This window comes from Gopherus evgoodei, chromosome 12, assembly GCF_007399415.2.
Source record: "Gopherus evgoodei ecotype Sinaloan lineage chromosome 12, rGopEvg1_v1.p, whole genome shotgun sequence".
In the NCBI taxonomy this organism is placed as follows: domain Eukaryota; kingdom Metazoa; phylum Chordata; order Testudines; family Testudinidae; genus Gopherus; species Gopherus evgoodei.
Genome location: NC_044333.1, coordinates 33,456,945 through 33,470,390, shown reverse-complemented (window position 1 = coordinate 33,470,390; position 13,446 = coordinate 33,456,945). Strand labels below are relative to the sequence as shown.

The window sequence follows — 13,446 nt, the reverse complement described above, 5'->3', positions numbered from 1 at the left end:
TCCTGGAGGTGGGTCTGACCCAACCCTAGCCCCAAAAGCAGCCCGTGCAGAGAAAAAGGCAGTCCTATTCCTCCACCCACAGCCCAGCCTGGACTGCTGGAGCCAGGCACACGGTAAGAGCCACTGGCTGGCATGTTCTCAACCCAGCCCCTTCTCAGCAGTGTGGAAGAGGGACAGAGAGAGCCCCGGCCCCCCCACCCCCATCCCGAGACAGTGATTTACGTCACCTCTGGTTGCTCCCAAAGCCCAAACCAGATGCCCCACAACCTCGACCATTACCCAGGAGGGGCGCATGAATCAATTTTTCTTTAGGCAAAGAATAAAATCTGTGGGTGACATTAATTCTGCACTTGCACAGTGTTGCAGGATTCCCCCAGGAGTAAATTTGTTACCATGCAACCGAAGTCTGCTTCTCTGAGTGTAGGAGCTATGAAAGAATGGGATAGAAGCACCTCTAACCTTCCCCTAAGTAAGCAGGTTACCATACTACTGACCCCTCTGCCTGAGCTAGCAGCTTCTTATGTGTTCCTGTAGGTTCCTACTATGGTGAATGGGAACAAAGAGAAATATGCCAAATTCCTCCCTTTTCGTTCTGTCAGGCCCACGAAACCTCCTCTCTTCTGCATTAGTCTGAGTTGAGGTATTACTCTCTGTGAAGCCTTGCTACCTATTTGAAGGAGTCACTTTGTAGTGCCTGGTCAATCTGAACATTTCACTGATGAGAGGTCAACAAAAGCCACTAAAGTCACTTAAAGGCCACTGAACAGACTGTACCTGGTAACCATTTCTGATTCCCATGAACTTGGGTTGGTCTCAATTACACGTTGGAAGCCTCCAAGTCCCATTCCTAATCCTCTGAGTCATCTAGCTCCCCCCAAATATCAGAATTTTTATGATAAACTACAAACATAATTCATGTCATACTTGGGGGATTGCTAGAGTGTTTCGAGGCAGTTCCCCCCCTTTTTCTTTTTCAGAGCCAAGATGTTGAGCAACGCAACTCTAGGTGGTAGAAAAATTCCACAGCTAGAACCAGAGCATCCGTGAAACCACTACATCCAAGGAAACAATTGAGTCACAATTCTCAGTCAGTGGCATCAAATGCCCAGACCTGGCACACTACAAGTCAATGCACAGAAAGCTTCCTTTCTACAGCAATGTACCTAAGCTGCCCAGAACCACCCCAATCAGAGGTTCCCGATGCTCAGCTGATATATCTTTATATAGCCCCAATGAAGCTACACCAATTTACACCAGCTGAGGATCTGACTCTTAGATGTATTATTTAAGAATCCACACAATCTTTTACATCTTGTATCCTGCCTTCTTACTTTTATACACAGCAAGGAGCAAGCACGACATTTTGAAACTCCTCTGTAAATATTCTTTCCAAATCATTCCTAGGTTCAACACACCAACCTCTAATATTTGTGTTTGGCAAAGATGGTGCCCAGTACCCTGTTCCTGTAATAATGAAGCAAGATCTCCCTCATTAAATAGGAGAGTTGAAAAGGCTCAGTGTAGTCAAAGTGTCACTGACCTACTGTCTGGATCTGGAATCAATCCTGAGAACCTGTGAAGCAAGAGTATATCGGTACATTGTCAGAATGAGCTATTAGAAGAAAACACACCATTATTTTAGTCAAGAAAACAGTAAATGCTCACAAAAATCATCAGAATTGTCTATCTGCACACACAATTACCTGGTTTACATGTTCAATGGTAGTAACTATAAACACAAATTAGGCAAGCACTCTGCATAAGCAATTGCCTGCCAAAACTCTGGCCCACAAAATGCACATATAATAAATAAAGCCACTGCGTGCATACACTCTATCTATGGGTGTGTATGATTGACTATACAATAAGTGTTTACAACAGAGAAAAAAATAATTCAAAAGTGCCTGTAGTTGTCATAAATTTAGATTTTGTTACGAGTTCATAAGAAAAATAAATGCAATCTTGGTATTCCTGAAATAAACAAACTAAATTTCAACTTCCTTCAGGTAATTGTTTCCTGAGTCATCTGTGACTTCTCAGTAAAGAAAGTTTTACTAACACTAATTCACAGAAATTTTTTCATGGTTTTAAAATTTCAAAAGAAAAAACAATTTTGTTTTGTTCTGATAATTTCAACATCTCTGGAGTGCTAGAAAACCAGGGAGCAGAAACCTTTTCTTGCCAACTGTTCAAAAATCCTGAGTTTGGCCCCAAAAATTCATGAGATTGGCTCAAACCTGATGAGTTTTAAAAAATAATATATTTGAGGTTCTTTGTTTATCTGCCTTCTGGTTTCTTGGTTCATGTTTTTAAGCTTTTCTCCACCACTACAAGAGCTAGGAACTTACTTTCCGGAGAATCTCATCAATCTCTCAATTCCAGCAGCTGGGCTTTAAGGAAAACATCATATCATGAGACTCGTGATAAAACTGCAAGATCTGGCAATACTGGAAGCTCTTGGAAAGGGCGTGAGAACCAGAAAGGGACCCAACCAGGCTAGTTTCATTGTCCAAGCTGATTGAAATGCAAAAAGCAAACAGCATTGGTGGAAAAGCCAGTAAGATGTTTAGGCTTGGCCCTAATGCAAAAGCACTAGGGAAAGGAGAGAATGTGGAGGGACTCTTCCCACTTTATGCATCCCATGCAAAGCCCAAACACAAGAGCAGTCCCTGAGCATGGAAGCTACTCCCACAGAGGAGGCAGGATCCTGGCCCTACCCTACTCATCTCACACTAGACAGAAAAAGAATGGCTACAAGCTCAGAACGGAGCAGGCTATATCATCCTCCCATGCTCCAGGGAGCTGGGAGTTGCACATTTAGAGGCACAATCCATGCACGAGCTGCTCCTTGGGGCAACATGACTGAATGTCACCATCAGGCCTTTAAAATGCTGTCAGTGCTAACAATTGCACAAGCTCTAAAATGTAACGGGAGTGAAAATGGCAAGGACACATTTTATACACGTAAATGCATGGGCAAGTATAGATTTTAAATTGACAGTATACTCAGAAGACATGACATAAAGGGACAGAGGTGAAAGCAGCAGTGAGGCTGAAGCTGGCAGGATGCTTTTGGGAACTTTGAATAAGGAGGATGTGTTCGCAATACAACATTCTAACCCAGAGTCATTTAGAGAAACACTAGAACCCATTTCACTGAATCAGACACAAGTTCAACAGATCAGCTCTTCTCTCTGCTTTATTCCTTCCCCTCAAGACACAGCAAATCATGACAAGGGTCATTGGGAGATTGTCCCCTTCCTCTTGCTCTCTCTGCCCTCAGGTTTTTATTTGCTTGGGTTTGAAAACGGATCAAAAAAAAATCTCACTGCTTTGTAATTATGTTCATTACCATCATACCACAATCCTGTTTAACGATTACTACTACATTTCAACAAATCATGCATATGCCCCCAAGGTGCTGGCCCTGCTCCACTGGGCTCATTGGTTCATTAAAAGGATCACTGCAGTCAGCACTGGCAGCACGTAATACTCTGCAGGAGCCTACAGGACAGAGACTGCTATTAGCCCCGGCGCAGGGGCAGTCGTTCCTTGTGTTTTCTTTCCAGCTTGCTACATGGGAGTAGGGCTAGCCATAACCCCGCCCTCAATCTGCGCCTTGCCACAGGACTGTATGCTCCCAGCCATTTCATGCTAAATGTGTTTACAGACCGATTGTGTCAGGCTGGAAGGTTTCTGGTGAGACTCTCACTGATAAGATGGCCAGTTACCCAAGGGACGGCTGGAACCTCGCTGCTCAGCACTCTAGACCTCCGATCATCGAAGAGCAGGACTCAGGCTCTATCAGCACAGAGGTAGGTGAGCCTCACCAGTACTTGAAATCAGCCACGTCCACCAACCAGAAGAGGTTCCTTTGATGGAGTTCTGCTCATGAACATTTTAATGAATGTTTTTGGCTCTATCTGGGCATTGCACTTTATCAAGCTGCAGGCCATTCATATATGAACAATTCCCTTCTTGCATTACTCTCTTAACGTCAGTGACACCAAGGATGAATTTGGCTATTTTCGGTTTAGATCTTATTCATTAGGAAGGTCACAGGCAGCCAACAGAAATGTTTCCGGTGTCCTATCACTTATCCCAGATGACCCAGGGAGTCAACCCAAAACAGCAGATGCCTTATTTGGTTTCTCAGAGAGAAGAGCTCTCTTGAGTTGAGCTGAACTCCGATTCAGTTAGAAAAGTCTGATTAAAATAGCCTTTATGCCTCCTAGCTCTTGTACCTGGCTCTCCAGGTTCCAGCCCCTTTGCATAATTCCCCCGTTATTGGGAACTGTTCCATTCATTACATGCCAGTTTTAATACTGGAACATTCAAGGAGATGTTCCCTTGCTGCATCAGAGTGCATGGATTGCCAACTGCAAACATTCAAAAATTTAGAGCCAGGCCTCAGTAAATCATGAGGTTCATTTTAAAATGAATTTGGAGGAGGGATTATTTGGCATCTGGTTTTAGAGCCTTCAGGGCTTGTGTTTTCACACTTTTCTCCTCAACTCCACGAGTTAAGAGTTTACTAGTCATCGATATGTTTTGTTACAATAGGGGGTTTTTTTGTTTGTTTTTTTAAAGTCTGGTTCTCTCCCTCTTTTCCCCCGTTTCTCGACATCAGTCTATACACCACAAACCAGTATCAATCTGGCCAAATCCCAGATACGCTATATTTACTAAATGTTTGTGTGCGCGCGTGCAGGTACATTCTATACATATTACATGTATGTTTACATAATTCATCTACAGATATGCATACATGTGTTATAATGCATACAGAATTATACACTACGCATGTATATAGATAATTACACCACATACATACACAGTAATGTTGTAACACTAACCAACAAGCCAAAATCTGGTTTCTCAACCATCACCATGAAGTCTTTTCTTTCATTCTTTACCTGGAATAAAGAGTTATGCAGTCCTAAATAAGGTGTGCTTGTGAGTGTGAAAAAATAAGGGATTATGAGAGAAAGCATTTTATTGTATCACATATTTAGAGTCTGCTAGCATTCGCAGACTTCAAAATAATAAACAAGTTGAATGTAGATTTAAAAAAAAAAAATCTGTGAAATTAATGAGTTCCAGAATCATTCTTCACAGTTGTACTAAATCTGTTTGTCTTTTTCCTCCAGTAATTCTGTGTGAAATCCTGGCCTCATTTAAATCAATGGGATTTTTGCCATTGATCTTACTGGGGCCAGGAGTTGTCTCTCTTCTTTACAGTCCAAACCTATAAACCGATATGGTCATAATGCCAACACAATGGTACACACCATCAGATAGCCTTTTAACTGAGCCTAAGTATAATATTTAATAAGTGTTCTACCAGGGGACCATATTCTGGACTAGATGAGATAACAGGTCTTTTCCATCACTAGCTGCAACATTCATATTAAAAAAGAAAGATGATCGCACAATCCCTTGAGGACCTTCTCCTCCGAGATGCTGAGAACCCTCAATTCCCACTGCAGAATCAGACTTCTATTCAGTACACAAGGCAACCTGCAAGCTTCCTCCTGGGACCTGTCATTATGTAATGGTTAGCACTGCATCTTTCCTCCAATGATAAATAAGATACATAAAACAGAATGGAATTTTTGAGTGCCTTTCTCGTGCATGTCCATGAAAATGTAAAATGAACAAATGAGGATTTTTACACTACTGGTATTAAAAGAGTTCTCATCCTACTGAAAAAATTTGGCTTCCGGTTGGGAATAGCATTCAAGTTCTATGACAATACCATGGCAGTACTGGATACATAGATACCCTGTTGTTTTACTTTTTTGAAGATAATCCCTAGAGCAATGTCTGATGGAGGTGACACCTTTAAAGAAATAACCATGTTAATTTTTTATAACAAAGTTATGACTAAGATAATAATAAAAATATGACCTGTCATTTACAGCAGAACAACATCTAACAAATCATTTACAGGACAGTTGGATTTTTTTTTCAATGCAGATGATATGTTATTAGTGAAATACAGAAGGACCAATACTTTGGGCATGATTTGCAAGAACCTTCATGTTACCAATGGTTATGTACACATTCCAGAATTAATTTTTTTTTTTTACGAGCCTGATGAAACTATTCTGATGGCTGATACAGGGCTTAATCATATTGTACGACTAAGAGAACACACCAACATATGCACGTATGGACAAACATATGCATTACACATTTATGTATAACAAAGGAGAGCATTAATTGGAAATATGAAATATTTTGACTTGCTACTCTCAGATACATTATTACATAAGGAAAACTGAATATAGTATTTCATTTTTATGGTGCACTAGAAAAGTATTCTCTTAAATTTATTCCTGATTCCATATCTGTCCTGATTCAGGGGCCAAGCTTGCCTTACTTATGTTGGCAGAGTCCCATTGATATCAACGGAATTACAGATTTTGGAACATGAGGAGGAGTTAGGCACTTTCTTACACAGGTGCTGGAACTAGGGGTGCTACTGCAACCCCTGGCTTGTGGCTTGAAGTGGTTTCCATCATATACAGGATTTATAGCTTGATTCAATGGCTCTCAGAACCCCCACTATACAAATTGTTCCAGCACCACTGCTTACTTGGCTTAGTAAGTAACTGTTTATTTTTATTATTATTTTAATTAGAAACTGGGGAACCTGATGGTGTTTGGATTTCAGGAACCCTCTAAACGTGGTTCTGTTTTTAAGTGTATTGTGAAACTTTCAAGTTCTGCATAACATTTCCCCCTTGATCAAATTGTTTTCCAAGGGAAATTTAATGTTTAAAACCATGTTTGTCTAACTAAATGAGAGCCTGTGCTCAAGAAAACAAAAATTCTTGCTTGACAGCAATTCTTTCCTTGATTTTAAGGCAACAGAGGAAAGAAAAGTTCAAAAAACATGCAACACCACAATAGCTTCCATTTGGTCTTGAAAAATGAATTTAAATCTCTGTTCCCCCTTTCCTAATTTCAAGCAAATTTTCCTGTATCTACTTCATTTATTTTTGATCACATATAAACACTTATCTAAGCAGTGAATATATATGCAATTCATCAGCTCCCTGGGTGACTATAAACTTCCATTCTTCTTTTAAATATATTTCTTTACTTAAATATATTTCCCACACAGAACAGCTCTGAATACTCTTCAGGATTATTTCCAGTTCTGAATGGGATTAGTTATGTTCCATTATATCCAACCTGCCTGTAAGTGAAACTAAAAATAAGTAAGAAATGTACAAAAAGAGCTACTTTTTCCCCTCAAGGAACTGGATGTTAATGAGTAATTTCATGCTTGCAATTATGCCTTGTCTTCCCAGATGGAATTACTAAGAGTATGTCATACCACAACAGTGAAAATGAACTGCTTACTTCATCCTCCCTTTTTGCTGTATGCATGTATGTTACACGAAAACTCCAGGGACTAAAAACCAATTGCACTCAGAGTAAAGTCTGCCAGCGAAGGAAGAAACCAAAAAAGAAGACACACAAAAGGGCAAAGTAAGGAAGGAAGAGATTCTACGTAAGTCGAGTTTAGACAGGCACCTGAAAACTATTGAAAAGTTCATTTTCATCTCTGTACTCAAAAATGATTAATTCTCATTCTCCTCATAACGATTTAGAGAAAAGAGGTTAAATTGGATTTTATCATCATTTTTTTTTATTACAATCATTGCCACTAACCAAATAATCCCTACACAAAGGCAGACCCTATTTAAAAAAAAAAAATCCCAGAAAGAATATTAGCAAATGCACTGTCATTTGGAGTCTGATAAATGTTTATAAAGCAAACAAACATAATTCCTCCCATAGGGAGAAAGTCAGATTTGTCCCCAAGCAAATTGTTATCTGGCAAATGAAGTTTGTAAATATTAAAATGTCCTATTGGGACATTTGGCATTGAAAGATAGAAAAAGAAAACTAGCTACAAAGCTGACTGATATTAAAACAAAAAGAAAAGAAAAAAAAATCCCTGCACAGCAGCAGCATAGCCTACACAGGATGTATGTGTATTCATGAAACTATGCCATGTATAAAGCAAATCATCTGAAGAGAAATGAGAAACAAAACAAACAATAGAAATAAAATACAGATCAGGCAAAATCTCAACATCTACAGGAAGGGCTTTGTCTACCCTACAGGTGCTACAGCCGCACAGCTCCAGCACTGCAACTGTGCCACTGCAGCACCATAATACAGACACTTCCTACAGAGATGGAACTGTTTTTTCCATCATGGTAGTTAATCCAGACCACCAAAAGGTTGTTTCGTCCATCAGCCTATGCACCACTACATGGGGAGTTAAGTCAACCTAATTACAGCACTCAAGGGTGCACATTTTTCACACCTCCCAAGAGACAGATAGCTAAGTCAATTTAATTTCTCAGTGTTGACCAGGGTTAAGAGGGTCTCTCCACTGTAGAACAGAGCATGGTTTTCATGTCTCTAGTTTGGAGGTCATGCCAACAATTTATCATAAAATTAATGTAAAGTGATTCCAATTTTTACTTTATACAGGTTAATTATAATTGAAGCATTTACCATTCACAGCATTGAAAAAAATGTATCGTGATTTTTGTAAAGGTTGTCAGTTCTGTCACTAAAATAAGATGGCCTGAATATTTCTGAGCCAGAATGCATATTTTCCTAATTAAACAATGGAAATAGTCACCTATCTTGACAAAACAACAGATCCTGGTTTATTATACACATTTCTACATGGAACAGTGTCTATCAGAGGTACAAACAACAGATGGACAATCCAGATGCAAAATAACCCAATGCCTTGGCTTGAGTTGGTTAGCAAATAAAAGTTTGTGGGGGTGGATTTCAGTCACATATGTCCCAGGAGATAATAAAAAGGATATCCAATGTCTGCGACTAACAAATCTCTTATCCATACCATTTATGCGCAGACCTGGCTACATCAAGCTTTAATATTTTAGCTCCCCCCACAACTTTTGCTTTCAAACACAGGCTACAGTGAGTTTGTTTCCTGGTTCAATTTTATTTCTCTGATGTAGGATGCGGTAAAACTCATCGTGCCACAGGATTTGCACAGTGATGATGCAAAGATTAATTAGTGAATGTTTGTAGAGCACTTTGGACATGGAAAGCTGCAAGTGTTAAAGTAGGCCTGTTTTCAGATGTGCTGAGTGCCCACAATGCAGCCTCCTTCAGTGGAAGCTACAGATGGTTCAGCAGCTCTGAAAAAAAGTCAAGCCTCTTCTATTTAGATACCCAAGTCTGGATTTAAGTGCCTAATTTTAGGCACTCAGTATGTTTTTCAGTTCTACCTTATCTTGAAACCAGCAGTGATTTCTGTTTGAATTGTACACACCTGGCATTTTACAAAAATAAATTTAAATATCCAAGATCAAATGTCTAAAAACATGATTGAATACAGATCCACACATTCAGGCAATACGTACATAATTATGGGGAATATTCTGCTCCCCTTGCTTGGCTGAGTAATCCCTTGGAAATCAATGAGGCTATCTACATGTACACATAAGGCAAGCAGGACTTGGCCCTAAAAATACTGTATTTACTTAGTGAACTGGCACTGAAAAATGATAATTTCAGGTGTAAGACCTAGCACAAATAAGCACCACTCAACAAAATGGAGTTCTCACAGAAAACAATGAGACCAGCAACATGAGACATTGGTGCATGGAATGACAGAGTGATTTAGTATATTTCTGTTAATTATGCAGCTTAAGGAGACAGGATGAGAGAAAACCAGGTATTAATTAGAGAACTAGCATAAACTGAATGGGAAATTCTTTCAGAAAGTACTATCCTAGTGTCTGAAATAGAGTTAAAACTTTGCCAGAAAAAAAGAGGTAGTGTGCGCTCTTTGCACACATAAAAATTAATCTCTGGTGTATTTTTATTTTCTATTTTTTTTAATATATTAAGCACAAATATGATTGCCCATATCAATATCAGGTATGGCACCTCTTTTCTCCTTTTCAGATAGTATGGCCACTGCAAAGAAAATGCCTTTCGCAATTAGTATTCAACTTCCGCTCTGCCCCTCGGAGTATCATCACAGAATGATGCAGAACCCAAACTTGTTCTGTACTTGTGTTTCCTTTGGGAGATTCTCCTTTAATGCTTCACTGCCTATTGCTTCTTTCCTACCAGTAGCTCAGTTTTCAGGGAGAGGTTAATATTCTTCTGGGCATGTGAACATCCTGGATAACTTAACAGAACAACAGAAGATGGCACGGTGGCAGCATGTTAGGTATGAAAAAGAACCACATCAGGCCCTTCGTGATGGACAGATGGTCTACCTACAGATAGCTCCCGCGGATGATCCCGCTTGAGATACTCTGTATGTCAGAATACTGTGTTAAAGACATCTTGAACATTTACATGTGTGCTGACCTCATATAAAGTTACATCCATGTTTGAAATAAACCTTCAAATACACCACTGACTGAAGGAAACTCATCCAAATAGACCACTGATGGACACCCATATAGAGGCTAATTCCCAGTCCCACACTGTGAGAGTTTCCTATCAGGACAGAGTTAAGCCAATGTACCTGGTCTATTCTACAGAAGATCCACTGAGAAAAAGAAGTTATTTACACAAAAATCAAAAAGCCAGAAATAAACCACTATCTATCTAAGGTCTTATATGACTGTAAATACAATGTGTGCAAACTCATTAAATTTCATTGGTTCATACTGCAGCACCAAATCCCATTGGATCCTTTTAATGTATAGATACCGCATGTTTTGTGTGTGTGTAATTTTTTATTATATGCATACACACACACTCTCCACATTTTTAAGGCTACTATATATTGCTATGCGTACCTTTTGTGTTGGTAATATTTGCTTACAACTTGGTTTTCTACATTGTCCTCAATGAGGGAGAGAAAACCCTAAAAGAGACTACCATATTTCATTCCACTCTGTCAGTGTCTGGATGGGATAGGATTAGTGACCACCAAAATCAGAACCAACAACAAGGCCTAGACCAAGACAACATATTCACAGTCCATATTAAAAAGTATCTGGTTTCAAAATTAAAAGCATCCTGTCTCCCTCCTCCCTACCTCCAACCTTGCCAATACCTCAAATGTCATATGCAGATTTTAGTTTAGATATTGTTAAAATATCCTAATTTCACATCACTGTCACATTTCCAGGGGACAAAACCATAAAAACATCACACAGAAAATAAAAAGGAGATTTGCCTTTAAAACTCAGTAAAATTACAAATTAGCAAACACAATTTATAGTTGCAAAAACAAACAAAAAAAAACCAACAACAGGGTTTTGGACATTGGGGTTCATTCACACATGTGCACGCACACACACACAGAGGGATAGGGAGGAACAGATTAATTTTTCATTTTCCAGTCCTGTGCAAAGAGAATATTTATTTTCCATCTGTTATGATATGTACTTACTTTTCTTTTTTACTTTTTTAGTTCAATGAGATTTGCTTTAGTAACTTTTTTTTCCCATGTTATCATGGGAACTGGGGTTTTAAAAAAAAATTAAGGTAGACATCGCAAGATTCAGACTTGCCTGGCATTTTTGAAAGCAATATACAATTCTGGTTATACATTACACACATTCGGGCAATTGATTTTAAAAGCCTAACATAGGTATCACCAAGCACTCTGCAGCAGGCAGGCTTTTGTAGATTTCCTAACCATCCCCAAGATGTAACTTAACATTGATTTTCTAGTAGACTGTCGGTGGACATAAAATTGAGCTGCCTGCGTTGACGAAGAGGCACATTCAACATTCATCTGACAACAGGGCTGTCTTGTGTTACAGAGAAAACAGAGCCAAGGCATTAAAACCAGCAGCGGGGAGCTAGCTCTGTGTTGCAGGACAGGAGTGTGTCCTGCTCTTTGAGGAAGATATGGAGCATTTGAGAACAAGGTACTTACTGTAGCTGAGGCTAAGCTGTTATCTGCCAGGGTTACATGATGAGGCTCCCACCGCCTCAAAAATTTGGAGGTGAGGATCTTGCTCAAAAATGTCCGGGGGTGTCTGATGACACAAACCTGGATGTCCCCCTCTTGCAGCAGTTTATACCTCATGCCATTGCAGTGCAGAAGGGGTCGCCGGCAACGCGCAGCACCCATTTTACTCCCCTCAGTAGCAGACATTTCACCCAGCAGCGGCTTGCTCTCCTCGATCTGTCGGTGATCGCTGCCCCCACCCGAGCTGCCGGTAAAATCCATAGCAGCTTTGGCTTCCTGCTGAACGTCAACCGCCTTTAAAAAAAAAAAAGGTTTAAAAAATAATAATAAAAAGCCCCCCCCCCGCAAAAAAAACCCGCCGGGGGGAGGAGGAAAAACTGTCCAGGAGGATGGGGGCGGGAACGAACCACCCCCAAAAGGGGAGAAAGCACTTGTTAAAAAGTCCTTGTTCCAACTCCAACCAGCGCGTCTCTGCCCTCTTGTCAGCGCCGGCCCGGCTTCCCCCGGCGGGCTTCACTGGGCCCGATCCATGCTCCCGCGGGGCGCGCACGGCGGGGCGCAGGGGCAGAGCCAGGCACGGGCGCGGGGTAACCGACGGACGGGGCAGCTGGCCGCGCGCGCGGCGCAGGGCGGAGGGGAGGGGAACCCGCCCTGAGGGGGGGGCGGGGGGAGCGCCGGTCTCTGCCCCGGACCCCCGGGGCTGCGCGTGTGCGGGGTGCGCGTGCAGCCGGCGCGGAGCCTGGGCATGTGGCTGCGGCTGCCGGAGAGGAGCGGAGTGGCCGACAGATAGTTGCAGCAGCAGCCGCAGCGGCAGCCAACCAGGGCGGCTCTGATTGGTCCCCTCGAGGTCATGTGCGGGGCCCCCTCTGACGTCAATGGCCGCCGCAGACTGCGGGGCCGTGCGCTGCCTGCTGAAGGCGGCCGGGGTGCAAAGGACGGGCGGGGGCACGTGCCCAGCGGCGGCGGGGAGCGCCAGCGCTGCCCCCTCCCTTCAGAGCGGAGCCCCGGCGGAGTGCAGGCTGCAGAGCGCGGGGGGGGGGGAGATAATGAGCGGGAAAGGCACGGGGGAGGGGGGAGCGGTTGGGGTGGGGCAGAGGGATCAGGAGGGAGGACAGGGGAGGCTTTGTGGCAGGGGGAGCACAGAGGGAGAGGGATGGAGGATGGGGTTGGGGTTGGGGCAGGGGAGAGGGATGGGGAGGGGTTGGGGCTGGGGGATCATAGTGAGGGAGGGGTTGGGGTGGAGGTGAGAGGGATGGGGATCAGGGGTGGGAGAGGTTGAGGCAGGGGGGAGCACAAAGGGAGAGAGGGATGGGGGAATCGGGGTTGGGGAAGGAGGGAGGGAGGGAGGGAGGGATTGGGGCTGGGGGATCATAGTGAGGGAGGGGTTGGGGTGGAGGTGAGAGGGGTGGGGATCAGGGGTGGGAGGGGTTGGGATGGGGGGAGCACAAAGGAAGAGAGGGATGGGGGAATCGGGGTTGGGGAAGGAG

The 13,446-nt window shown here is 42.3% G+C and overlaps 1 protein-coding gene across 2 annotated transcripts in view; it reads right to left on the bottom strand.

Moving 5' to 3' along the window:
* CMIP (c-Maf inducing protein) overlaps positions 1-12,511 on the bottom strand; it is a 185,339-nt gene extending 172,828 nt beyond the window's left edge. Inside the window, exon 1 of one of the 2 annotated variants that reach the window (XM_030581345.1) lies at positions 11,924-12,511. In XM_030581345.1, coding sequence (XP_030437205.1) covers positions 11,924-12,220 — 297 coding nt within the window. In that variant the 5' untranslated portion in view covers positions 12,221-12,511. The remainder of the gene's footprint in view (positions 1-11,923) is intronic. The other variant, XM_030581346.1, reaches the window with a different exon arrangement.
* Positions 12,512-13,446: the final 935 nt, after the last annotated feature.